Source organism: Bubalus kerabau, chromosome 6 (genome assembly GCF_029407905.1).
Source record: "Bubalus kerabau isolate K-KA32 ecotype Philippines breed swamp buffalo chromosome 6, PCC_UOA_SB_1v2, whole genome shotgun sequence".
Taxonomy (NCBI): domain Eukaryota; kingdom Metazoa; phylum Chordata; class Mammalia; order Artiodactyla; family Bovidae; genus Bubalus; species Bubalus kerabau.
The window spans coordinates 28232012-28258829 of NC_073629.1; the positions used below are offsets into that span (position 1 = coordinate 28232012).

Here is a 26818-nt window from a genome sequence, read left to right on the forward strand (position 1 = left end):
GCTCTTCTGTCCATAGGATTCTCCAGAAAAGAATACTAGAGTGGGATGCCATGCCCTTCCTCAGTGGCTCTTCCTGACCCAGGGATTGAACCCGTGTCTCCTGTGGCTCCTGCATTGCAGGCAGATTCTTTACTGCTGAACCACCGGGGAAGCCCAACCTGCTGGGCCTGAGTTCAATTCTTGGTTGGGGAACTAAGACCCTATAAGCTGCCCAGCTTAGCACTCCCTTAAAAACATTTATGTTAAAACCATTTCACAATGATTCTCACCTAAAGAACAAGTGCCATGATGGAGCCCTAACAAAATCCAAAAGCCTCTAAAACAGGGTTTGCATTGTACCCTAAGCCCCAGAAGCAGAGAGTTCATTATGACCCATTTCTTATCTTTGAAAATCACTGCTAAAACCACAGTTCTTGATGCAATAGAGGGCATGCCTCAGGTGTGCTACAGCAGAAAAGAAATTGAGAAACAGCATTATCTATAGAATTTCTACAGAAGGGCAGGAATCATATTAGAAATGAATGCCAAAGGGACTTTTCTTTAAAGCTGTGTTTACATAGCAACGCGACAAATATAAAAATAGCGGCATTTCCTAAGGATGTTTTATTCACACTTTACAAAAGACTGAGAGAAGGTCAATCATCACCAATATTATTCTTATTCTGCTCTTGCTATTATCAGGGCGCCTTGGAAGTACTGATGGGGACGCTGAGGGGTGCCAAAACCACCGTGGAGGACCAGGGCCTCTCATCTCCAGTCTCGTGATTGGCTGGACTGAGGAGGGCAATCTGCAGCCTTGGACAGAGTTTCCTTCTGTACAGAACTAAATGGCCCTCATCATCATCAAATAAACAACTCTAACAACACCAGTACTGCAGTCCAGACACCCCAGATGGTAGCTTAATCGCCTGAAAGAATTAATAGTGCACCTCTAAGCACATTATTCACCCAGAGAATAGTTTAGGCAATGGCAAGAATCTGGCCCATTATACCCCACACAATTGCTAAATAATATGCAATCACAGAAATGAAGCATGGCATATGGTAATCTCTCCACTATATTGAGATTCATTGTAATAAAAGTGCTGTTCAAAACCCCCATGTAGAAACTGGAAAGGCATACCTTTCTTTTCAGGAAGAAACATGACAATAAGACAAGCCAGTCCTCCGAGGCACAGAAATGCTGCCAACGTCCGCTTCCGACCAAACCTAAATAAAACAGAGAAGTTCACGTCTCTCTAGAGAAACTTACACATTCATTTCCTCCATCCTCCAACCTTCCTTTTTAACTGTCCCCACGTTCATTACATGTTCATCTTTTCTTAAGGAGTGGGTAGCAAATGTGACTGACCAAGACATGACTTAAGTAGCCATCACAAAGCAAAGGAAAACCACCTGGATGGCAGGATTAAATGATGTGTGTGGGACAAGAACAGAGAACCATTCCATCTACTTTTGTGAGTGCTTACTATGTTCTAGGCACTATCGGAAATGCTTTCTGTCTCTATCATCTTTCTTAATGCTAATAATCAACCTTTAAGACATGTGCTTAAAGGTTCTCCATCTTCTAGAGAAGAAAACTGAAACATGGAGAATTTTAGCTCATTTATTCATTTTCTGGTTATTTGTATCTTAAGCAGTTAAAATTTTATAGACCTCTTTCTTAAAAAGACAAACAGAAGGAAATTTCTTGTTAGTGTACCAGAATTAAGTGAAATTCATTGCACACTTTCTTGGGAGAAATAATTTTCAAATAAGAGCTCTAGACTTGAAAGAAAGATAAGAACATTCACAAGCCTTCCTTTACCAGGCAATATGCTAGGTCCTCTGTGAGGCGCTGCAATGTTATTCGGTACTTTTATGATAATTTTTCCAGGGGACTTTCATAATCCCTGGTTTAAGGATAAACACATCGAGGAACGTAACTTCTCTAAGTCATTACATTAACACATGGCTAAGATAGGCCTGCCTGACCCCCAGTGTGGCGCTCCTTCCCTCTGCCTCAGGGTTTAATCCTGACTCCAGTGGTGGCCGCTGGGGGCAGGGAAGGATGCTAGTCTCCAGGTTATTGTGCTTAATTTAACAGTCAGTGTCCAATGTCTTTCAAATGATAGGCATCATTCAAGGCAGGCATTAGGGATTCAAAGACATACGGGACACCCCATAGACTATGTCCTTGTGACACTGTATGTGGTCATCAGAGGGGGGCACAGGAAGCTACAACAGGAAGAACACCTGAGGGGTGTCTGGCCCCCCGAGGATGCTGGGACGGATTTCTGAATACGCCCCCTGACTCAGCCCTTGGACCATGATGTGAGTACACTCAGGCATGAAGAGAGGGGTCAGCAGAGGCAACTGGGCCCAACCCCCAAAGAAAAGCCCTTCAATTGAATGGAATCTAAAACTGCCTTTTAAAATAAGCTGACCTCAATACCCACAATGATAGTATCCAGTGCATGCTAAAAGAATGCTGTTGTTTTTCTTTTTTTTAATAAAAATGATGACTTCTAGAAAATGATAAATGGTATAAGCCAATTGATTTCTAGCTCACAATTTCCAACTGCCCTGGTCAGCGGTTCAGTAATAGAAGGAATCTGAGAAAGCCAAGGAATGAGTGCTCTATAAAAGAACTTTTAAAAAATATTTCAAAACGGTGCTCACTGACTATGATTGGCAAAAGCAGGATCTATTCTTCCCATCAACAAAGTCTGGTGGGACTTAAGAGGAAAGAAAAGTCTTTCTCATTCCTCCAGTTCTTTGTCTTATGTGAGAGCTTCTAAATGACCATGAGTGGGTCATGAAATTCTAATCGGGTCATGGAGTTCTACGTATGTCTAGCTGATATTCCCATGTGTTGGGATGAACGAATTACACACAGCCTACTCAAAAACAGTCAGGTGGTAACGTCTTTTAATATTGGGTTAAAAATCTATGAAGACCTAAATAGATATTTCTCCAAAGAAGATGTGCGGATGGCCAATCAGCATAGGAAAAGATGCTCAACATTGCTAATTATTAGAGAAATAATAAAAACAACCAGATATCACCTCCCACCAGCCAGAATGTTCATCATTTAAATTCAACAAATAATAAATGCTGGAGAGGATGTGGAAAAAAGGGAAACTTTTTCTCCATAGCGGCTATACCAATTTACATTCCCACCGGTAGTGTGGAGGGAATGTAAATTGGTATAGCCACTATGGAGACCAATAAAGAGGTTCCTTAAAAAGGTAAAAATAGAGATACCATATGATCCAGCAATCCCATTCCTGGGCATAAATCCGGAGAAAAACAGAAGATACCCTGCACTCCAATGTTGACAGAAGCACCATTTATAGTAGGTAAGACATGGAAGGAACCTAAATGTCCACCAACAGATGAATGGATAAAGATGTGGTACATAAATAAAACGGAATGCTACTCAGGCATAAAAAGGAGTGCAATAATGCCATTTGCAGCAACATGGATGAACCTAGAGATTATCATACTAAGTGAAGTAAAGTCGCTTAGAGAAAGACAAATAGCATGATATCACTTACATGTGCAATCTAAAATATGATACAAATGAACTTATTTATAAAACATGAACCTAGATATTATCATACTAAGTGAAGCCAGTTACTTAGAGAAAGACAAATATGATATTACTTACATGTGGAATTTAAAATATGACACAAATGAACTTATCCACAAAACACAGACATAGAGGACAAATTTATGGTTACCAAAGGGGAAGGGCGGGGAGAGATAAATTAGAGGAGTTTGAGATTGGCAGACACAAACTACTATATATAAAATAGATCAACAACAAGGTCCTACTGAGAGGGTAACAGGCACGAAGGCTAGGGGTCTCCAAATGGAGGAAACAGGCTGCAAGTGTCAGACGTGTTTTATCTCTCTCTTAAGCGGCAGGAGGAAACAAACTGCAGGGTCTCAGATTTTTCCCTTCTCTACACAAAATTAAAAGGAGGTTTCTCTTAAAATTCTGTGTTGCCATGATGACACCTGGTTCCATCTGAACTTAACTTTTCTCAAACCTTGAGCTAACCTATGCGTTTTTCTTATGTAAATGTTTTTCTTAAGCTATGTTAATGAACTACAAATTTACCCTAGAGTCTGTCTTTCTTCAAGTCCTGCGTAAGACTCAGAACCAATAAGGGCTCAACAAACCAGTATGTTTTACTCATACAATTATTCTCCTAATCTATGTTAATGAAACTATATATTTGCTTGGAAACCTGCCTTTCTTCAAGATTCATATCAATCATTTTCTGGCACGGGATGATTCACCTTGGCGTAGTCAATAAAGCAGAAGTAGATGTTTTTCTGGAACTCTCTTGCTTTTTCGATGATCCAATGGATGTTGGCAATTGGATCACTGGTTCCTCTCCCTTTTCTAAATCCAGCTTGAAGTTCATGGTTCACATACTGTTGAAGCCTGGCTTGGAGAATTTTAAACATTACTTTGCTAGCATGTGAGATGAGTGCAACTGTGCGGTAGTCTAAACATTCTTTGGCATTGCCCTTCTTTGGAATTGGGATGAAACTGACCTTTTCCAGTTCTGTGGCCACTGCTGAGTTTTCCAAATTTCCTGGCATATTGAGCACAGCACTTTCACAGCATCATGTTTTAGGATTTGAAATAGTTCAACTGGAATTTCATCACCTCCACTAGCTTTGTTCGTAGTGATGCTTCCTAAGGCCCACTTGACTTCACATTCCAGGATGTCTGGCTCTAGGTGAGTGATCACACCATCCTGGTTATCTGAGTCATGAAGATGTTTTTGTACAGTTCTTCTGTGTATTGTTGCCACCTCTTCTTAATATCTTCTGCTTCTGTGAGGTCCATACCATTTCTGTCCTTTATTGAGCCCATCTTTGCATGAAATATTCCCTTGGTATCTCTAATTTTCTTGAAGAGATCTCTAGTCTTTCCCATTCTATTGTTTTCCTCTATTTCTTTGTACTGATCACTGAGGAAAGCTTTCTTATCTTTCCTTGATATTCTTTGGAATTCTGTGTTCAAATGGGTATATCTTTCCTTTTCTCTTTTGCCTTTAGCTTCTCTTCTTTTCTCAGCTATTTGTAAGGCCTCCTCAGACAACCATGTTGCCTTTTGCATTTCTTTTTCTTGGGGATGGTCTTGATCACTGCCTCCTCTACAATGTCACGAACCTCCATCCATAGTTCTTCAGGCACTCTATCAGATCTAATCCGATGAATCTATTTGTCACTTTCACTGTATAATCGTAAGGGATTTGATTTAGGTCATACCTGAATGGTCTAGTGGTTTTCCCTACTCTCTTCAATTTAAATCTGAATTTGGCAATAAGGAGTTCATGATCTCAGCCATAGTCAGCTCCCAGTATTGTTTTTGCTGACTGTATAGAGCTTCTCCATCTTTGGCTGCAAAGAATATACTCAATCTGAATTCGGTGTCGATCATCTGGTGATGTCCATGTGTAGAGTCTTCTCTTGTGTTGTTGGAAGAGGGTGTTTGCTATGACCAGTGCGTTCTCTTGGCAAAACTCTGTTACCTTTGACCTTCTTTGTTTTGTACTCCAAGGCCAAATTTGCCTGTTACTCCAGGTGTTTCTTGACTTCCTATTTTTGCATTCCAGTCCTCTATAATGAAAAGGACATCTTTTTTGGGTGTTAGTTCTAAAAGGTTTTGTAGGTCTTTATAAAACTGTTCAGCTTCTTCAGCGTTACTGGTTTCGACAGAGACTTGGATTACTGTGATACTGAATGGTTTGCCTTGGAAACGAACAGAGATCATTCTGTCATTTTTGAGACTGCATCCAAGTACTGCATTTTGGACTCTTTTGTTGACTATGATGGCTACTCCATTTCTTCCAAGGGATTCTTGCTCACAGTAGTAGATATAACGGTCATCTAAGTTAAATTCTCCCATTCCAGTCCATTTTAGTTCACCAATTCCTAAAATGTCGATGTCCACTCTGCCATCTCCTGTTTGATCACTTCCAATTTGCCTTGATTCATGGGCCTAAGATTCCAGGCTCCTATGCAATATTGCTGTTTATAGTATCAGACTTTACTTCCATCACCAGTCACATCCATAACTAGGTATTGTTTTTGCTTTGGCTCTGTCTCTTCATTCTTTCTGGAGTTATTTCTCCACTGATCTCCAGTAGCATACTGGGCACCTACCGACCTGAGGAGTTCATCTTTCAGTGTATCAAAAAAACATCTAAGTGTAAGTAAGTAAGTGTTAGTCGTTCAGTCGTGCCTGACTCTTTGTGACCCCATGGACTGCAGCCCACCAGGCTCCTCTGTACATGAGATTTTCCAGGCAAGGATACTGAAGTGGGTTGCCATTTCCTTTTCCAGGGGATCTTCTCAACCCTGGGATCGAACCAGGGCGTCTCCTGCACTGAAGGCAGATTCTTTACCAACTGAGCTATACTTTTATTGACTACTACAATCACAACAAACTGTGGAAAATTCTTGAAGATATGGGAACACCAGACCAACTGACCTGCCTCCTGAGAAATCTGTATGCAGGTCAAGAAGCAACAGTTAGAACTGGACATGGAACAGATTGATTCCAAACCAGGAAAGGAGTACATCAAGGCTGTATATTGTCACCCTACTTATTTAACTTATATGCAGAATACATCATGCGAAATGCTGGGCTAGATGAAGCACAAGCTGGGATCAAGATAGCCGGGAGAAATATCAATAATCTCAGATATGCAGATGGCCCCACCCTTATGGCAGAAAGTGAAGAAGAACTAAAGAGCCTCTTGATGAAAGTTAAAGAGGAGAGTGAAAATGCTGGCTTAAAACTCAACATTCAGAAAACTAAGAGCACGGCATCTGGTCCCATCACTTCATGGCAGATAGATGGGGAAACAATGGAAACAGTGACAGACTTTATTTTTCTAGGCTCCAAAATCACTGCAGATGGTGACTGCAGCCATGAAATTAAAAGACACTTGCTCCTTGGAAGAAAAGTTATGACCAACCTAGGCGGCATATTAAAAAGCAGAGACATTACTTTGCCAACAAAGGTCCATCTAGTCAAAGATATGGTTTTTCAATAGTCATGTATGGATGTGAAAGTTGGAGATAAAGTAAGCTGAGTGCCAAAGAATTGATGCTTTTGAAGTGTGGTGTTGGAGAAAACTCTTGAGAGTTCCTTGAACTACAAGGAGATCAAACCAATCAATCCCAAAGGAAATCAGTCCTGAATATTCATTGGAAGGACTGATGCTGAAGCTGAAACTCCAATACTTTGATCACCTGATGTGAAGAACTGACTCACTGGAAAAGACCCTGACGCTGGGCAAGATTGAAGGCAGGAGAAGGGGACAACAGAGGATGAGATGGTTGGATGGCCTCACCGACTCGATGGACATGAGTGTGAGTAAGCTCTGGGAGTTGGTTATGGACAGGGAAGCCTGGCGTGCTGCAGTCCATGGGGTCACAAAGAGTTGGACACGACTGAGGGACGGAAGTGAACCAACTCACCTGTGCCAATGTTATCTCAAAATGCATGTTGTGGGTGAGAGACCTGGTGCCACTCTGAGTTTTGAGACATTTCCTTTCTCTAATTAGCAGCCTGCTGATATAACATACTGCTAAAGGCTAGCAGGTGAGGAACTCTTTCTGCCCCCTTCTGATGTCTATGTCAAAAGCTTTGTCTTATCTCTTTTATACTTTAATAAAACTTTATCACACAAAAGTTCTGAGCGATCAAGCCTTGTCACTGGCCCCAGACTGAATTCCTCTCCTCCAGAGGCCAAGAATCCTGGTGTCTTTCATGGCTTTACTTTTCATTACTGTATGGCACATGGAACTATATTCAATATCTTGTAATAAACTATAACGGAAAAAGTTATGAAAAAGAATATATATATATATGTATAACTGAGTTGCTTTGCTATACACCAAAAACTAACACAACACTGTAAATCAACTATACTTCAATTAAAAAAAAAAAATCTACACAATAACTCATAAACTTGAAACCCAAGGAATAATGCACTAAATAATGAATTCTCACTGTGTCTGGTCTGAAAAGAATTCTGATCATCATGGAATACTTAGCAGATACTGCATATGGACAACGACAGTAACATTTGGGTGTTTATGCATGTTAGTGTATGTGTCCTCTACACGGTACATTTCATATCCACCCATACTCACCATCTTTGGTTAATCAAGTAGATGCAGACAGGGTAAGATGGAATCTCTATGAGGCCAGACAGGGCTAAGTTGGCATAAATGTTTCCACCTAGATCACCTGCACTCAGAGTGAGGCCATAATACACCAAGCTGCACACGAACCTGCAATTGGGGGTGAAAGACAAGAAAGACAATGGGAAAGTCCATAAGAATTTGTCAGAAAAGGTTAAAACACTGGTTCAAATAATGCCCTCTGTCTCAAAGAGTAAGTTTGACTCCCTCATTAGGCTTTCTATCCTAATATAAGTTCTATACTAGGACAAAATAAAAAAAATAAAATAAAGGGGCCTTGGAAATGTTGTGAGCTACGTCTAGATGCTCTATAAAGCAAACGAGTGGCCAGGCCCTGACAGAGAAGATGCCGTTAGTGCCCTCATTACACACTTCTGCATTTATTAGGAGACAATGACTCTATTTTAAATTTATTTAATTCAACTATTTATAAACACTTGCCCTAAGCAGTCATTGTGATATTATGAAAATGACTCTACAAAAGAACTCCTAGGGACAGGCCAATAGGGGATGGTGTTGAGAACACATGCTAATAAGTGCCTGAGTCACCAGTGGGTGGCCTGCAGGCCAGAGTGACAGGGACTCTAACACCTGGCCAGAGTCTCAACCCCTCCTGGCATTCAGCAGGTGCATATGCTGCAGACAGCCACAACAGGGAAGAGAAGACGAGGCCATGGCAGAGGCAGGGTCCTCTAGGACTATCAAAGCCCGGCACTGATTTCTGCGCAGCTTTGCCGAAACATCGAGGCAGCACCCCTTGCGTGGCAGATATTGTGCCAGGCATGGAGCCTATGTCTTACAGCCCAGAAGCTACACTGGAGAAAAGGCCATCCTGAAACTCCAAACTGGGGAGTAACAGGAACTTCTTCCAGAGTGAGGGGAATACAGCACTCTATGCTTATCCACAGGGGATACATTCTAAGACTCCTGGTGGATGCCTGAAACCATCGATAGGATCAAACCCTTTATGTACTATTTTTTGCCCTAGACAGCCATCCCTATGATAAGGTTTAACTTCTATATTAGGCCTCGTAATAAAACATCTGAATTGCTGAACTACTCTTATGCTTTGGGGTCATTACTAAGTAAAATAAGGGTGATGTGAACACATGCCCTGGGATACGGATAGTCGATCTGATAAGTAAGACAATGTAAGTGACTAATAAGCAGGATATGCTGGACAAGGAGATGATTCATGTCTTAGATGGGATGGAGTGGGAGGGTATGAGATTTCATCATACACTTAGAATGTCATGCAATTTAAAAACTTATGAGTTGTTACTTTCTGGAATTTTCATTTAATATTTTCAGACTGCAGCTGACCTCAGGTAATTGAAAACCACAGAGAGCAAAAGCTTTTGTGCCTAGGAAACTGCATTATTAAAAATAAAACGAACTAGAACAGAACATAAATAAACCCTGAAACTAGGCTTTGTTAAACATGAATGCATTTTGTAAAACAAAAATTTCTATACAACAGTAAAACACTTGGGTTTTGGAAATTCATTAGTTTTTATGTTTATACAGTTCATTTTGACAAGTGTTAATTACGAGGAAACTCCCAGTTGCATCTCTTTTCCTTAGAAAAAGTCCAATAAGCTACAACTATGAAGAGATCAACAGGAAAGGGAAAGCTTTCTTTCCATCTCTGCCAAAAAAGCAAAGTGGGCCAAGTGTCCCAGGTTATCATTAAGAATGGGCCACAGGAACCAAGGAGAGGGAAGGCAGGGAAGAGAGGTCCCTGGAGACAGCCTGCTTAGTGACTCATCCCTCTCTGGCAAATGAGCTCCGGCAGCAGCTACTTCCCATTACTTGGTCCTAGGTGGAGCTGTCATTCATAAACTATGGATGACGAGCAGAGTCACAGCTGGGGCATCACGGGTAAGGATGCAAGGCAACAGTGAATTGTCTGGTTTCCCTGCCCGCTAGTACTTTGCTGTGAGCAGCAAGCTAAGCAAACTGAAATATTTTCCTAATTTTTTTTTCTTCACTCCACACAACCTGTGGGATCTCAGTTCCCCAACCAGGGATTGAACCTGTGTCCCCTTCATTGGAAGCACAGGGTTTTAACCACTGGACTGCCAGGGGAATCCCCTTCCTAAAATATTTTTTAAATTCTTTCCATCTGCAGTAGAGACGAGACCCTCCTCTTACTTAGTGCTATTCCTAATGTATTGTATGTGTTGGTATGTATTTATTCTGCATTTAAAATAGAAGTCCTAGTGAAGAATTCCAGACATAGAAATACACATACATATTTAATTCAGGCTGTGAAGGTAGTAAGAAGGGCACAAACAAAGCCAGTTTGAGACACTAGAGGAGCTTAGCTGGTGGTAAGAGAAAATAGGGAGAACATGCAAGGAAGGCCTCTGGTCCCGAGATGGGGACCCTGCCTACAAATTTCCTTGATGGTAGAGTTGATCGTTTGGATGCATAATTACAGCTATTAAAATCATTTCAATCCTGTTTATGGGACCCAAACAAAAATTTTAAATGCTTGCATAATATTTAACAGTATACTTAGGGCATCATGGAATTATTATCCCACACTACTGTGGGAAACAGCAAAGGAACAGATGTTAAACACAGAGGTATATTTTCACTCCCCAGTTAAGGCTTTCTTCAATGACAGATCCACAGAAAAGATTTTAGAATTTTATAGCATCTTCAAAAAGAACGGCTCTATGTGGAATGACACTGTCTCTGTTATCGTGTGTTTTAACATTCTGAGCCCTGGGGGCAGAAGTTTATTTGAGAAGAGCTCATTTGGCTGTGTAAGACACAAAATAAACAGGAATATTCTCCCTGACTCTGGGTCTAGTTTTTCTATTTTTTTTTTTTTAATCCGCTGAAGTCCAGAACCCAAAAGTTAATATTCCTGGGAAAAAACCTTAAAAACTGTAAGTAAGTAACCCCTAAGAAAGCAGATGCTTCCTTCAAGGCAGAGGGTTTGATTGACTGTCTACATGACACGCAAATGCACTTTTATGGAGCCTTAAAGTACCTGAACATACTTTGTAAGTATTTCCTTTACAATTGATAGAACCTCAAATTAGTAGCTCCCATGGAAGGACATAGAAATTGGCATACTGAGTGAAGTGAGTCAGACAGAGAAAGATAAATATCATGTGAAGTTGCTTATATGTGGAATCAAAAAAAAAGGATACAAATAAACTTATCTACAGAACAGAGAGTTACAGATGTAGAAAACAAACTTATGGTTATCAGGGGTAAGGGGGAGAGACAAACTGAGAGACTGGGACTGGCAGATGCAGTGTGTGTGTGTGTGGGTGGGGGCTGCTGTGTGTGCTTGAACCATTAGCTAAGTCATGTCTGACTCTTTGTGACTGTGTGTACTGTAGCCCTCCAGGCTCCTCTGGCCACAGGGTTTTCCAGGCAAGAACCCTGGAGTGGGTTGCCATGCCCTCCTTCAGGGGATCTTCCCAACCCAGGGATCGCACTTATGTCTCCTGCATTGGCAGGCAGGTTCTATACCACTACCACCACCTGGGAAGCCCCCATACATACCCTACTACATATAAAATGGATAACTAACAGTCCTTCCCTGTGCTACTGTATAGCACAGGGAACTCTGCTCAAAACCCTATAATGGCCTATATGGGAAAAGAATCTTAAAAAAATGGATATATGTATATGCACGACTGATTCACTTTGCTGCACACCTGAAGCTAACACAACAGTGTAGATCAACTGTATGCCAATAAAACTTTTAAATTAATTAATCAATTGATTATTTTAAAAACAGGTTCCCTTACTCCCTTAATCTCCAGGCCTCCAAGCTAGTGTCCTTCACTCAACATTTCTTATGTATCCATGATATTCCAGCAGCAAGCTGGCTCAGTGAGCTGGGGTGACCTGACCCCTAACCAAATAGGTGGTAGCCAGGGTTTGATTGGGTGGGAAAAGAGAATCATGCTATAGAAAACTATCTTTGCAGCTTCTTATTCTCAATCTACTGTTCTTTTTAGCTTTATATATATATGATTAACTTCATATAAAATGACTTCCCATGTGAAAAATACAAGTTTCTATGTAGCCTTCTTGCCAAATACATGCAAACCACAGCACAGCCATCCTTTAGGCCAGTAAATATGATGTTCGTGTCCAATCCTGGACCAAATTACACTTACGGCACTTTAATGGAATGAATAATATTAAAACACATGGGTACTCTATAAATTCTACATATGGATTATCCATTTTTCCCTTTTCCACAATTTTATTCTTTCAATGGAACCATTTGAACCATTCAGTGCAATCTACATTAATGCAAAGAACATTCTGAGGGCAGGTCAGAATCAGCCAAACTAGAAAATCCGGTTTGGAGAGTGCTAACCCATTCATTCACTGACTGGCACCGGGGCTTTGAGGCTTTTTTGAGGCTGTCATGTGGCACTCCTAGGATCTCACTGATAGGAGGGATAACAGTTAGCTCACTTGTTGAGTCAGTGAGTGGGAATGTTCAATTAGAATGTGCTACCTGCCTGAGGCCAAAACCAAGGGGAGGTGCTTCAAAGTCCTCCTTAGAAACGCTTCTGTCCCTGGTCTGTCTGCTGCTTTCCTTCTTTTTAAGGAGGAGGGTTGGGGGATTTAGGTCCAGCTAGTCAAGGCTATGGTTTTTCCAGTAGTCATGTATGGATGTGAGAGTTGGACTGTGAAGAAAGCTGAGGACTGAGAATTGATCCTTTTGAACTGTGGTGTTGGAGAAGACTCTTGAGAGTCCCTTGGACTGCAAGGAGATCCAACCAGTCCATCCTAAAGGAGATCAGTCCTGGGTGTTCATTGGAAGGATTGACGCTGAAGCTGAAACTCCAATACTTTGGCCACCTGATGCAAAGAGCTGACTCATTTGAAAAGACCCTGATGCTGGGAAAGATTGAGGGCAGGAGGAGAAGGGGATGACAGGGGATGAGATGGCTGGATGGCATCACCGACTCGATGGACATGAGTTTGGGTGAACTCCGGGAGTTGGTGATGGACAGGGAGGCCTGGCGTGCTGTCGCAAAGAGTCAGACACGACTGAGCGACTGAACTGAACTGAACTGGGGGATTTAAAATTTACATTAGATACTTCATAAGCAAAGATGTGTTTCTGACATCTATAAGTTCAGTAAACCTCCTGGCAGGCACCATTATTTCCTCCTTGAAAGGGAGGATGCTGAGAAAGCTCAGGTGAGTACAATGCCTAAGGGAGGCAGGGGAGGGTTGTATTTTTTTAAAAACAATCTCATGCTGAACTCAAGAGTGAAATTTTCTGTAACCCTGAAGAAAGAAGAGACTATCAGTAACCTGGGTTGCGGACCACAGCAGAGCCCTTAGAGAGAATTACCAGATGAACATCAGGGTCAGCGTGTGCCCCAGGAGCACCCGGCGACGGAAGAGGTCCAGGACGCTGCCGGCCTCCTCGCAGCTCCCGCCTGCCGGGCGCGCCAGCGAGAAGCTGCACCTGAGCTGCCGGTTCCTCTTGGCGATGAGGCGCAGAGCGGCTTCAGCCTCACGCAGCCGACCCTGGGAGTATAACCAACGAGGGGATTCAGGAATGGATCTGAAAGAGACGTCATCAGAGGCTGTATATTCGTAGAGGTACATACGCACCGGAAGGAGACAGATCCCCCACGCAGGACGTGGCCCCCAGACCACAAGTGGATTCCATGTTAGGGTTAAAGCTTGGCTCTCCCAATGACACGTGGAAGGGAGGGGGCTACAGAGGGCAGCTGTCAACAGCTGCCAACATTAATAATGGCCTCTTTTATGAATGGAAACCAAAAACATGCTTCCAAAGCTGCAGTGAAAAAAGCAGACTATGCGTTTACTTTTTTTTACTAATTTTTAATTGAAGGAAAATTGCTTTACAGTATTGTGTTGGTTTCTACCAAGCATCAACATGATGCATTTACTTTTCAGCAAATTTTAATATATAAATAGCAATTTATAAATTATATAAATAATATATAAACAGTAATACAATACTGAGTAATTCTTCATAAAACATGCATCAGAGATGAGACTCCAAATCATGGTCAAGTGTTGTTAGAATAATATTAATAAACATAATACAGAGTTTTTAAAGTTCTGAAAAAGCCTCACAAAGATTAAAATCTCTATTATGCATCAGAAAAGAATTTTTAAAGTGTTTTTAACATAGTGATGCTATTTAAAAGGTAGAGATTATTTGAAGACTACATATAAAAATGAGAAAGAAGTGATTACATTTTAGCAGCTTTAGAGCTTTTAAAGCTTTAATATTTTCCAGTCAGCTGACACACTCACTTTAATATGTCCTGAGGATATTTCCTGATCTCCCATGTCCTTCAAGAAACAAAGATTATTTTCTGGTTAACTTTCATTTCCAAAAAATAAAGTTGTTTCTCACTAGAGCAATAAAGTATCGAACATTTCTGTTGCCACAGCTCTCTTTCATCAGTTTCAAGACAGGTATTATGCATCTTTTCTCCTCTTCACAGTTCTGCATATTTTTAGGGGACCTTTCAAAACCAACTGGTGGCAGGAACATGGACACCTTGTTTATAAAACACAGCATCAAGCCTTTTGATCTAGTTTGATATTATGTGACTAAGATGAAACTTGTATGCATTTACTTTTCTTTGATGTGCTTGTCTTTAATTGAAGGATATTTAAAGTGCCTTTTAGAACTCTCCCTGCCTTTCAGTAAGGAGAGTGAAGGGCAACAAACACCACACAGTCTGTAACTTCATGGAGAGCCAGTTCCTCAATAACCATTTGAGCACTTTCACTTTGCATGAGCAATGTAATAGGCGCTGAGAGGAGAGACAATGGAAACAAAAAAAGGCAGACATTTTCCCAGGAGTTCTGCTAGGGAGAGAGACTATTCAGGCACAACATTTGGTTATCAACAAAAGCAGGAACAAAGGCTCCTATAACCTCCTGAAAAAATTCCTTTATTCACCTTTTCACTGCTATCTGATTATTGTTACTAATACACAAGTAAATAATCAAGTAAAATGCCATTTGGTTGGAAGTTAGGCCAGCCGATGATTATCATCTGATCAACTGGTCCTATCCGCAGGGCCATATATGAGGTACAATGTAAAACTATCTGATCAAGCCTACTACTACTACTACTACTAAGTCGCTTCAGTCGTGTCCGACTCTGTGCGACCCCACAGATGGCAGCCCACCAGGCTCCGCTGTCCCTGGGATTCTCCAGGTAAGAACACTGGAGTGGGTTGCCATTTCCTTCTCCAATGCATGAAAGTGAAAAGTGAAAGTGAAGTCGCTCAGTCGTGTCCGACTCTTCGCAACCCCATGGACGGCAGCCTACCAGGCTCCTCTGTCCGTGGGATTTTCCAGGCAAGAGTACTGGAGTGGGGTGCCATTGCCTTCTGGCGATCAAGCCTAAATACAAATAAAAAGAACATAAGACTGGTGGGGTGATATGGAGAGTATACGTGGGATAGAAATATAACTGAAACAACAGAAAATCTATTATAGTAAAAATTAAAACTGAGGAGGACTAGAGGAGTGGAAAAGGACCAACAAGGAAATAGTCAACATATTAGCTGTCACTATTATTATATCTTTGACTAATTTATTTCCCTCCTTCCTATTAAGGTTCTCTGTGTTTTCAGAATTGTTTATAAGCAATAAGTCACTTTTAAAACTTTGTAAATCATGTTTAAAGATGGTATTTGAGAGATACTCAGGTTTTAGAAATTTGACTCTGTGTTAATAAAACTATTTCTACTTGGATTTATCTGGATGATTTAAACATAGGACCTGATATTTCTCCACATTTTGAGAAGCCGATAAGCTTCTTAATAACAAAGCCCCACCCAGTTGCCAATGGACAGATTTAGGAATATGAGTTCTAACGTGAGCTGATTATTTCCACAAAACAGCAGGGCATGTTTCTAAAAGGAAAAGGAGGCCCTTGAATATGCTGCCCTCTACACAGTGTCCTGATCACTTTTAGAAGCTATATTGCTAATTTAACACTGAGGCCTCTGCTTGAAAATGTCCTGTGAATTTCTTTCAAGGTGGAAAACCTTTTTAAATTAAGGGGGCACTGATTTCTAAGATAAAACTGTTCTAATTCAAGTATTGTAAAAATGAGGAATTTTTGAGCTAAGTAACAAGGTCTCTAGTAAAACAAAAAAGGTATGTCTCTAAAATGACATGACTGTTTCTGATGTTGCTGACGGTTAATGAAGGCTAATTCTAAAGGTTTTTGTGCCAACATCTGTCCAATGGACAGGAGGCATCTGGTCTATGGAAGGGCTCTGGGCTTTGGTGCTGGGAAATGCAGCTGAGCAAAGAGCTGGGGCTGTTCAGAGCTCGTTTTATAGAGGTTAGGCTCCGTGTGAGGCAGAAATAAGGGACCACTGGAAGGGCGCCAAGTAAGTACTGCAGAATTCAGACAAGAAAGTGAATGATTGGTATCTGACCAGGAAAAGCTTGGAGCGGGTGGCTTTTAAGCAAACTGGGAAGGCTACTAATAAATAAGAGAAATAGCGAGAAGGGCACTGAAGGAGCTGGCCATAGCACTGAGTAGGAGGCACCAGGGCAGACCAGCCTAAGGTGTAAACCGGAACAGTGAGCAGCATAGTATGATGATGGGAACACAAGATGGGGTAGGAGATAAACTGGAGGCTGACTGCAGCAAGCCTTACTTTCCAGGCTTGATGGTATAGAGTGATTTTACGTCCTTTCTTCCGTTTCCCATTTTTCACGACCAGAATTAATCTCTCATCAAGTCAAAGTCCCCACCGACTACTAAGCGGTAACAAACAGAATATACATTCTGAAAACTAAAAGAATGCCTCGGATCAACCAGTGAAGTCACTCTACTATTGAAGGAGGGATGAGAACCAGCCTGAATTAAAAAGTATGCCTGCGTGCTCACTCAGTCGTGTTTGACTCTTTGCGACCCCATGGTCTCTGCGTCTCCTGCATTGGCAGGCAGATTCTTTACCAACTGTGCCACCTGGAAAGCTCTACGAAGTAGGCAGTTTATTAAATGTTTAAAAATAAAATTCATTTATTTACTAATATGAGCAAGAATGCTTATTAATTCAAGGAATACATTTTTTCCAAAAATTTACAATATACACCTTAATAAAATAAGGCTAGTTTTCCTTTCTAATAAAATTATCTCACTCTAGTTCACATAACTGAATGCATTTCATAAATTTTACCTTTCTAATATAGGTTGGGGGCTTCCCTGGAGGCTCAGTGGTAAAGAATCTGCCTGCTAAGCAGGAGACATGGGTTCGATCCCTGGGTAGGGAAGATTCCCTGGAGAAGGAAATGGCAACCCACTCTAGCATTCTTGCCTGAGAAATCCCATGGACAGAGAAGCCTGCTGGGCTACAGTCCATGAGGTCGCAAAACAATCAGATATGACTTAGAGACTAAACAACATCAATAAATATAGATTAACTATTTCTATTATATTCGTTTTTGCACTTAACAATACTCTTGATTTCAAAGAGAGAATGAAAACAGATTTCAGCTCAATCCCCACCAAATCTCAATTAGTAGAACTTATATAAAGAATTACTAAATCGAATTGCTGCCTCAATGAAAATTCTATTACAGGTATCTCACTTTACAGCACAGAAGAAAGCTGGCGCCACTGGCTGAAAATTTTATTTATCCAAAAGATTTTGATGTTTTGGATTAAAGGTCTGATATCTAAAGGGAGAAAACCTTTCATAAGCACAGTCAAACTTCTGGAGAAACAGGCCTAAGTTGGTGGCTCATCTTATAGCCTTAAGAGGAGCATGGTGTGATATCTTGCCTTGACCAGGGCATCATCCTTGGACTGCTTTGAATCCATGCACTCTAAGGATTTCTCCCATATCTGAGCATCTTCCCATGTCCACCTGTAGAGGCCCTGAGATGACAGTCATCTGTGGAATGAGGAGGTATCACTATACATTCAATATGCATAGACTGGTCTATAATATCATACTTCGGTCACACCCCTAGCACGGGATCTGATCCAGCCTGAAGATTTTTAAGCTTAAGGCATTAGGTTAAAAAAGAAACTAGTACCCTCCCTTGAGAATTTGAAGGTTAAAATGCAGAGGTTGAGAGGTTACTTTAAACAAGGGATACCTGCATTCTGAATTAATTAAGCATCTCTCTTCCCAGGAGCTGCCAAGCATTGGAGCGCTTGCGGAATTTAGTTCTTCACCAAAGTCAGTTCAGGCAAACTCCTGAAAGGGAATAACGCTGCTCATTGACCCGCATCCTCTTAAGATATTCCTTCTGCTTATTAAATTAAAAGTCCAAGAGGAAAAACTACTTACAAAGACAAGAGAAAGACCACGGTTCCCTGCAGGTTAACCAGTATGGCTAGGGTCCTCCAGGAACGGATGAAGTATCCCAACAGGGCATATTGGGCAATGCCGACTGCGAAGAAGAGGCCACCAATTGACCCTAATTCAGGAAAAGAGACTTGTTACTGGAGAAAGAACCATCTGCAACCCCATTTCCAACCCAGGTCACGGAACCAATCCTTTCCTTCTGAGACGTCAGCAGAAAGAAAAACCTACACAGATATCATCGAGGATCAGATGATAAAACCAGAAGAGAGGCCAGGAGATCAGTGGGAAAGAAGGAAGGACAGATGAAAAATACATACCGCATGTGGTCAAGATAAATTTTAAGGGCTGCCCAAGTGCTTTCTCATTGATGTTGCACTGACATCTGCCTGAACTTGTGGCTGAGGCCTGGAAATGCTGCTTGCTGTGTGGTGGGAGGTTTTTAGGTCACGAGACTATGGCAGTGGTGGGCCTGCATCTCCTTCACAGCGGCTGTCCCTGAAATCCTTATCTTGAGTCACAGCCTACTCCCCAGTTCTCATATGGTCCTTCCCCATTGATCACCACCAGACACATGACATTTTACATTTGTTTCTTGTCTTTCTCTTCCAAGTAGAATGTAAGTTCCACAAAGCAGAATTTTTGTCAGCACACTGACAGTAAAAACATCAACCGTGGGGTTGTTAAGGATCTTATGATTTTTAAATAAATAACAAATGAGTACAAACCCACTGTGCTGCCCAGTATACTTGCAAACTCTGCACCTCTGACATGCTTTCTGTAACTGCTACCATTAGTAGTAGACAGCATCTATCACGACTTATTTATATAACAGCCACTATTTGTTGAGATTTAGACTCTATAAACATTGTCCCATAAAGCCGGTACCACTATTAGCTATCTAGAGATGGAGGAAATAGCTCAGAGAAAGTTAGGTGCTGCGGTCTAAGACATGGGGCTGCATGGGGCCCCACCGGGAGGCGCTGTCCCCTGGTCTGACTGGACAGCCTGCACTCGGTACCGCTCCTGTCCCCTATCACCCTTCTAGGGAAAGGCAGGCTCCTGTGGACATCCCACAGCAACACGACTTTGTTACAGGAATTTTCTACAACAATCCTGCAAGACAAACATTTCTCTTATTCTTGTCCACAGATTATCAGCCTACAACAAAACACAATGACTTGTTTGCTGTGCCCTAGTGAGGAAAAGGGGATGCAGAAGGGAAGGCTAATGTGACAGTAAGTTCGGCATGAACAGAAAACCAGTCAGGGCGTGCGGTCTGCTAAGTAAGGGAATGGGATTTCCATTCCCTGTGATTTCCCTAGAAACTTAGATAATCAATAGCTATTACAGATTCATTACAGGGCACCAAATAGCACCTGGTTTCCAAGAACAAGGCTTTCTGTCACTGCTCAGAACAGTTCCGAGTACTCGGTATCCACTGACAATGTGGCAAAAAGACAAAGGACCACAGGATGAGGCCATTTCAGCGGAACCAAGTTCAGACCCCAGTTCTTCTCTACACTGCCATATGACTTTGGGAAAATCCCTAAATATCTGAGTCTCTGTTTTCTCATAAATGAAAAAGAAATAATAATACAAACCTCAAAAAGTAGAGTCATTAGTTTCAAATGAAATAATGCATGCTGTACAAATGTTAGCTATACGGTCCTACTGTAAACAGGGCATAGCCGCTTATATCAATTAATGTCCCCAAAAATGCCATCTGGAAGCCTCCTCTGGTGAGTGTCTGTTATAAAACGTTGCCTACTTAGCACTCCTTTCTAACTCCAAGAATCTTTTCCTTTTTTTAGGAAAGATGACCTCCCTATATTTCATCCCTGTGGTTCAAGGGGGAGACGTCAATCGTGGTTCCACCATGGTGACCCCAGCTGGGACAATCAGAGTTCCTACCAGTATTTTAGGATTTTCAAATACTGAACTTGGCAGTGAAACCAATGACCTGCTGGGCCTCATCCCTGACTGAGCAGGGGAAGTTTCTCAGAGACAACAGGAAACAGAAATGAGACGCACCTAACTTCCTGGTTCTAAGCATTGCCAAGGCCTGGCTCTTCTTGGTTTGGGTGTGTTAACCAAAAGATTTCCCTTTGCATCTAAGCTCATCACAGTTGAATCTCTGTCACAGAAAGACCTGGTATCAGCTGGATATGGTATACAGGAGGAAAGGATTCAAAGGTTCTAGTTTCATGACTTAAATACCATGATGACATGGCTATAGATAGAAGTCCCAGAAAAGGATGTAGATTTTAGGTGAAAGAAAGCAATACCTTTAATTTGAGGGGTCAACAGACATCTGCATGTGATACCCAGCCAGAAGCTGCACACATATGCCCGTAAATGACAACAGGAATAAGGCGAGGAGATAAAGATGTGGTAAGGCTCTAGGCTATTTGAAAATTTTAATTAAAAAAAAAATGAACATTTCAAATCACCATTTCTGCATTTTATAACTCTGGAATGCCATAGGTGGTTTTGTAGCTGTTTATGGGCCTATCCAGGTGGCACAGTGGTAAAGAATCTGCCTGCCAATGCAAGAGACTCAGGAGACTCGGGTTCCATCCCTGTGTCTGGAAGATCTCCTGGAGGAGGAAATGGCAACCTACTCCTGTTTTCTTGCCTGGGAAATCCCATGGACAGAGGAGCCTGGCAGAATCCATGGCGTCACAAAGAGTCAGACACAACTGAGCACACACACACGCACCATGGTCTTTGGTTATTTACATCTGTTTTTCAGATTTCTTTTCTGCTTATTTTTAATTAATTTCAAGTCTGCAACCCCTGGTCAGTTTGCACTAGCAAAAGTCAAATTTCAGCAGGTGAGAAGATAATGTACAGTGATGATTTCATTTTTTTTAAGCAGCACCAATGATCCATCCAGCTTTCAAGCAGAAGGCCATGAAGCCCCCTTGATCCCTTTTCTCTTGCCTTCTCTGCTGATTCTTTAGCAGGTCACCACACACGCGCTTTCCTCCTCTTTCACTACTCCCACCTGGTGTAAAACATCTGCGGATTCCACAGGGGTAACCACACCAGCCTCCTGAATGGCCCCTCAACTTCTACTCTTGCTTCTCTATGATCCAGCCTGCATACACCTACCAGAGTAATCCTTCTGTATGTAAGCTTCTATGGCTCCTGTCTTTAATCCAGTTACTGGCTACTCACTGCATTTTGAGTTAAAAAAAAAAAAATCCCTAATTTGGCCCATCATGCACCCTACATCACTCAGCCCCTCCAGCCTGATCTCAGCCCAGCCTCCTCCTGCCTTTCCACATTGCATCTTTTCAGGTGCTCAGAGAAGCTCATTCCTGCCCTCAGGGACCTGGTTCTTGCCACTCCATCTGACTGGAATGTTTGCTCAGAAAACTATGCCCCCTAGGTCTTCTGCATCCTTCACATCTTTGATTAAATACCTACATCAAATTTTTCTCTAACTATCCTATTTAATGTAACTGTCCCCTGCACTTACTGCCTACTCTATTATCCTGTTTAATTTTCTTCACTGCACTTAAAGTTTTCAGAAATTACTTCACATTGGTTATGCCTCTCCTGACTAAAACATAAGTTCCATAAGAGCAAGGACCTTCCCCCACCCAGGCCTGGCGTGTTCACTCTTTTATCCCAAGTGTCCGTCTATAATAGTAGTATCTGGATAGCATTAATATATATACCTACCACGTGTAAAATAGACAGCTAGTGGGAAGCTGCTGTATAGCACAGGGAGCTCTACTGGGTGCTCTGTGAGGACCTAGAGAGCTGGGATGGGGTGGGGGGAGGGAGGGGACATATGTATACATACAGCTCACTCAGTTGTGGGATGGGGGGCGGGGGGAGGGAGAGGACATATGTATACATACAGCTGACTCAATTGTATAACAGAAACTAACACAACATCGTAAAGCAATTATATTCCAATAAGAAAATAATAAATGGAAAAGGCCAACTTAAGAGATTGGGATTGACATATACATACTACAATATACAAAACAGATAACCAATAAGGACCTACTGAATAGCACAGGGAACTTTACGCAGTACTCTGTAATGGCCTATATGGGAAAAGAACCTAAAAAAAGAGTGGATATATGAATATATATAACTGATTGACTTGCTGTCCACCTAAAACTAACACAACATTGTAAATCAACTATATTCCCATGAAAAGTTTTTTGAAAAGCAGTGTGTCTGGTACATGGCAAGGTCTGTTTAATAAATGCATGTTGCAGAACAGATATGCAAAGGAGAAGCTCTGGAAAGACACACAGCAATCTGTTTACAATTGTGGTCTTTGGGTGAGCAGGACTATATGTGTTCTTTATGTTTCACTTCTATATGTTTCTTGATTTTTTTTTTACAATGAACATCAATAACTTTTGATATAAGGTATTTATATAAGAAAATTAAAAACAAATATATTAATATGACATTTTTCATAGCTTTAGTATTTTACCTTTTCTACTCTCAAAAATTTTCAATCAATTTTACTTATTCTTGTTAAGCACTACACTGCAACTGATTAAAAATGGATGTTTTCAGTTTGCACTTATACTTTGTTATATGTACTTTATATAGTATTTTATACATACTGCAAATATTATTTGTAATCATGCACAATTTTTCAAAACAAATTTTTTTTTTTTTACTGCTAAACAATCAGGGTGCCGTGTCGTGCTAAGACGCTTTAGTTATGTCTGACTCTTTGCAACCCATGGACTGTATAGCCTGCCATGCTCCTCTGTCCATTGGATTCCTCCAATTAATCCCCTATTGCAAATCATTTAGGTTTTTCCCCTCAATTTCTTTCAGTTCTGAGCGTATCTGACATTATAGGAGTATATAAAATCATGCTGGAGAGCAACATGGATGGACCTAGAGAGTGTCATACTGACTGAAGTCAGATAGAGGAGAAATATCATATGACATCCCTTATATGTGGAATCTAAAAGAAATGATACAAATGTACTTACTTATAAAACATAGACTCACAGACTTACAGAACAAATGTATGACTGCTGTGGGGGGAGGGATAGTTAGGGAGTTTGGGATGGACAAGTACACATTGCTACATTTAAAACAGAAAACCAACAAGGATGTACCCTATAGCATATGGAAAGCTGCCCAATGCTATGTGGCAGCCTGGATGGGAGGGGAGTTTGGGGGAGAACAGATACATGTATATGTATGGCTGAGACTCTTCCCTGTTCACTTGAAATTATCACAACATTGTTCATCAGCTATACCTCAAAACAAAATAAAAAGGTGTGGTTTTTTTTTAATTGTGCTGGAGAGAACAGCCTAGAAAGAAAGGTCAAGGACAAAACTTTGGGGGAAGACTGCTCATGGGAGAGGGAAGGAGGAAACTCCTCACAAAAGAGTTTTAGGGGCAGCAGAAACTTATTTCTGTCCTGGGTGCAGGTCAAGTGCACTGGCCTTCTGGGAACTCTCTCAAGCTCCTTCTGAATTTCACATTGAATTTGGCAACCATCTGGTACCACTGTTGCAGTTTTTTTCCCCTTTCTCCCTTTTCCCTTTGCTATAGAAATTTTAATAGCTTTACTTTAACTCAGCCTCAAGGACAAGAACGGAAGGTGAAAGCGCTTTAACAGAAATCTTTTCACTGGCTTCAGGCAACTGGAAAAGGAGCAAGAGACCAAGAGGTCTTTCTTTTTGCTGAAGGTAGGCAACGGGACAGGAATCATCCTAGAGAACTTGGTAGGGTGGGGGAAGTATACATATTTTGTAAGAAAGCATCTTCTTCATGGAACAACTAGAGGCAAATGTGAATATTTTAATAGACGAATGTGCCAGGAAGATGAAGAACACGTACTCATGATGCTTTGTATGAGCAAGATTTTGGACTCAGGGAAACCAAAACCCCAGGAGAGGGTGCTTTTGTGTCTTCCCCTGGATAATGTGAGTGGTCATGAACACCGTCATCACTCATTTCTGGCAAAGTCCCAGCAAGTCTGAACCCACTACTTGCAAAAATGACTTTAACAGTCTCAATGCAAACTGAAGACTCAAAGGATGTTTTCTCACTGATCCTAACTTAGGACTTGAGCTAGGGGAAAAAAAAAAAAAAAAGCCCACCTCTAATGGCTTTTCTGAAAGCTAATATAGACAAAGTGAATTATGAAGCATGATGTGTAAGAAGCAGGCAAGAAGCCTGTCCTGCGAGGACGGAGCTGGTGTCTCCTCCTCCCCAGTCTAGTTCTAACTTGTTCAACCCTGTGTGTCCTTCAGCTTGGACAGCATTTTGGTGGACATAATACAGCAGAGCTTATTTTGCCTCTGTCTTCCAATTCAATACATTAGCCTTTACTAACTCCAAAGACACGACCAGTGACAAAAAAGGGCCAAGCCACCAGTATTCATATAAGGTGACCCATGACAACACCCTCATGGCAGAAAGCAAAGAAGAACTAAAGCACCTCTTGATGAAGGTGAAAAAGGAGAGTGGAAAAGCTGGCCTAAAACTAAACATTCAAAAAATTAAGATCATGGGATCCAGTCCCATCACTTCATGGCAGATAAATGGGGAAACAATGGAAACAGTGACAGCTTTTATTTTTGGGGCTCCAAAATCACTAAGGACAGTGACTGCAGCCATGAAATTAAAAGACACTTGCTTCTTGGAAGAAAGGCTATGACAAACCAGAAAGCATATTAAAAGGCAGAGACATTACTTTGCCGACAAAGGTCTATAAAGTCAAAGCTATGATTTTTTAGTAGTCATGTACGGATGTGAGAGCTGGATCATAAAGAAGGCTGAGTGCTGAAGAACTGATGCTTTTGAACTGTGGTGTTGGAGAAGACTCCTGAGAGCCCCTTGGACTGCAAGGAAATCAAACCAGTCAGTCCTGAAGGAAATCCACCCTGAATACTAATTGGAAGGATTAATGGTGAAGCTGAAGCTCTAATACTTTGGCCACCTGATGTGAAGAGCCGACTCATTAGAAAAGATCCTGATACTGGGAAAGACTGAAGGCAGGAGGAGAAGGGGGCGACAGATGATGAGATGCTTGGATGGCATCACAGACTCAAGGGACACGAGTTTGAGCAAACTCTGAGAGATGGTGAAGGACAGGGAAGCCTGGCATGCTGCAGTCCATGGGATCGCAAGAGTCGGACGTGACTGAGTGACTGAACAACAATAAATGGAAGATACAAGAGGGGAGTCCTCAGGGAAAAGTGGGATGACAAGGGCCTGGCATCATCCTGGCCCTGACAGTCATGAGCTATGTGAAAACAGGCACACACCCTCTCCTTTTGTTAGGGGGAACACATTGACTGAACCCACCCACTCCGGCCAGGCACCAGTAACCATTTGCAGTATTTTATGACAGGAGGTCCTAGTAAGGAACCCGGAACTAACAAGCCACCACCAACCAAAAGAGTTTGGGAAAGGTCAAAAGGAGACACCTTGTGTCCGACCGCCTCCCAGAATTCTTCTCACTGGCATCCATCTTGGCTAAGCAACACCTATGCCACTAGGAAGGACCCTGAGTCAGAATGACTGGCCAAAGACTACCTGGAAACTAATCCTATCACCATAAAACCAAGACTGCGAGCCACGTGGTAGAGCAGCTCTCCTGGGTTCCCTTACGCTGCTGCTCTCCACCCAGGCGCTCCTTCCCAATAAAGTCTCTTGCTTTGTCAGCATGTGTGTCTCCTCCGACAGTTCACTTCTGAGTGTTAGACAAGAGCCCATTCTCGGGTTCTAGAAGGGCTCCCCTTCCTGCAACATTTTCAGCGGTGAAGTGTCCTCATTTGTAAAATGAAGGCAGAAATTCTTAACTTGTAGGTTCTGGGAATATTAGAGGCATTGGCCAGATGCAGAGCCTGGTTCCTGGTACATAACAGATGCTCAGCAAATGGCAGCTGGCACTCTCTCACCTACATCCTCAGGCAGACTCATTTATACAGTTGCACAATCAACTTGTTCCCATATTAGTACAAGAACATCTATAGTACTCAATAACATTTAAATGAATGGAAAGCAAAACAAAGTTCTCACTGCAAACCTATAGTCCACAAAGTAGAATCTTAGTGCAATCGTCCTCCCAAGACATTAAGTCAAGGATGCTTTTAAAATCATTGATAGTTCTTGAGAAGATGATGGGATGGTTAAAAGTAATACAGAACATGGCCTCCATTTGGAAACTTACACATCACTAAAGAAATACTACAAGAGTACTACCTGCTGATTTGAAGAGAACAGTAAAAAGGCCTATGAGACAAAGATT

General features: G+C 41.6%; 1 protein-coding gene across 1 annotated transcript in view; it reads right to left on the reverse strand.

Moving 5' to 3' along the window:
* The window catches only part of SLC22A15 (solute carrier family 22 member 15), a 102002-nt gene that overhangs the window by 21117 nt on the left and 54067 nt on the right, over nt 1–26818 (reverse strand). Inside the window, exons 5-8 of the mRNA XM_055584625.1 lie at nt 18540–18669; nt 13574–13789; nt 8173–8313; nt 1124–1209 (exon numbers count right to left, since the gene is read on the reverse strand). Of these exons, the coding sequence (XP_055440600.1) occupies nt 1124–1209; nt 8173–8313; nt 13574–13789; nt 18540–18669 (573 nt within the window). The remainder of the gene's footprint in view (nt 1–1123; nt 1210–8172; nt 8314–13573; nt 13790–18539; nt 18670–26818) is intronic.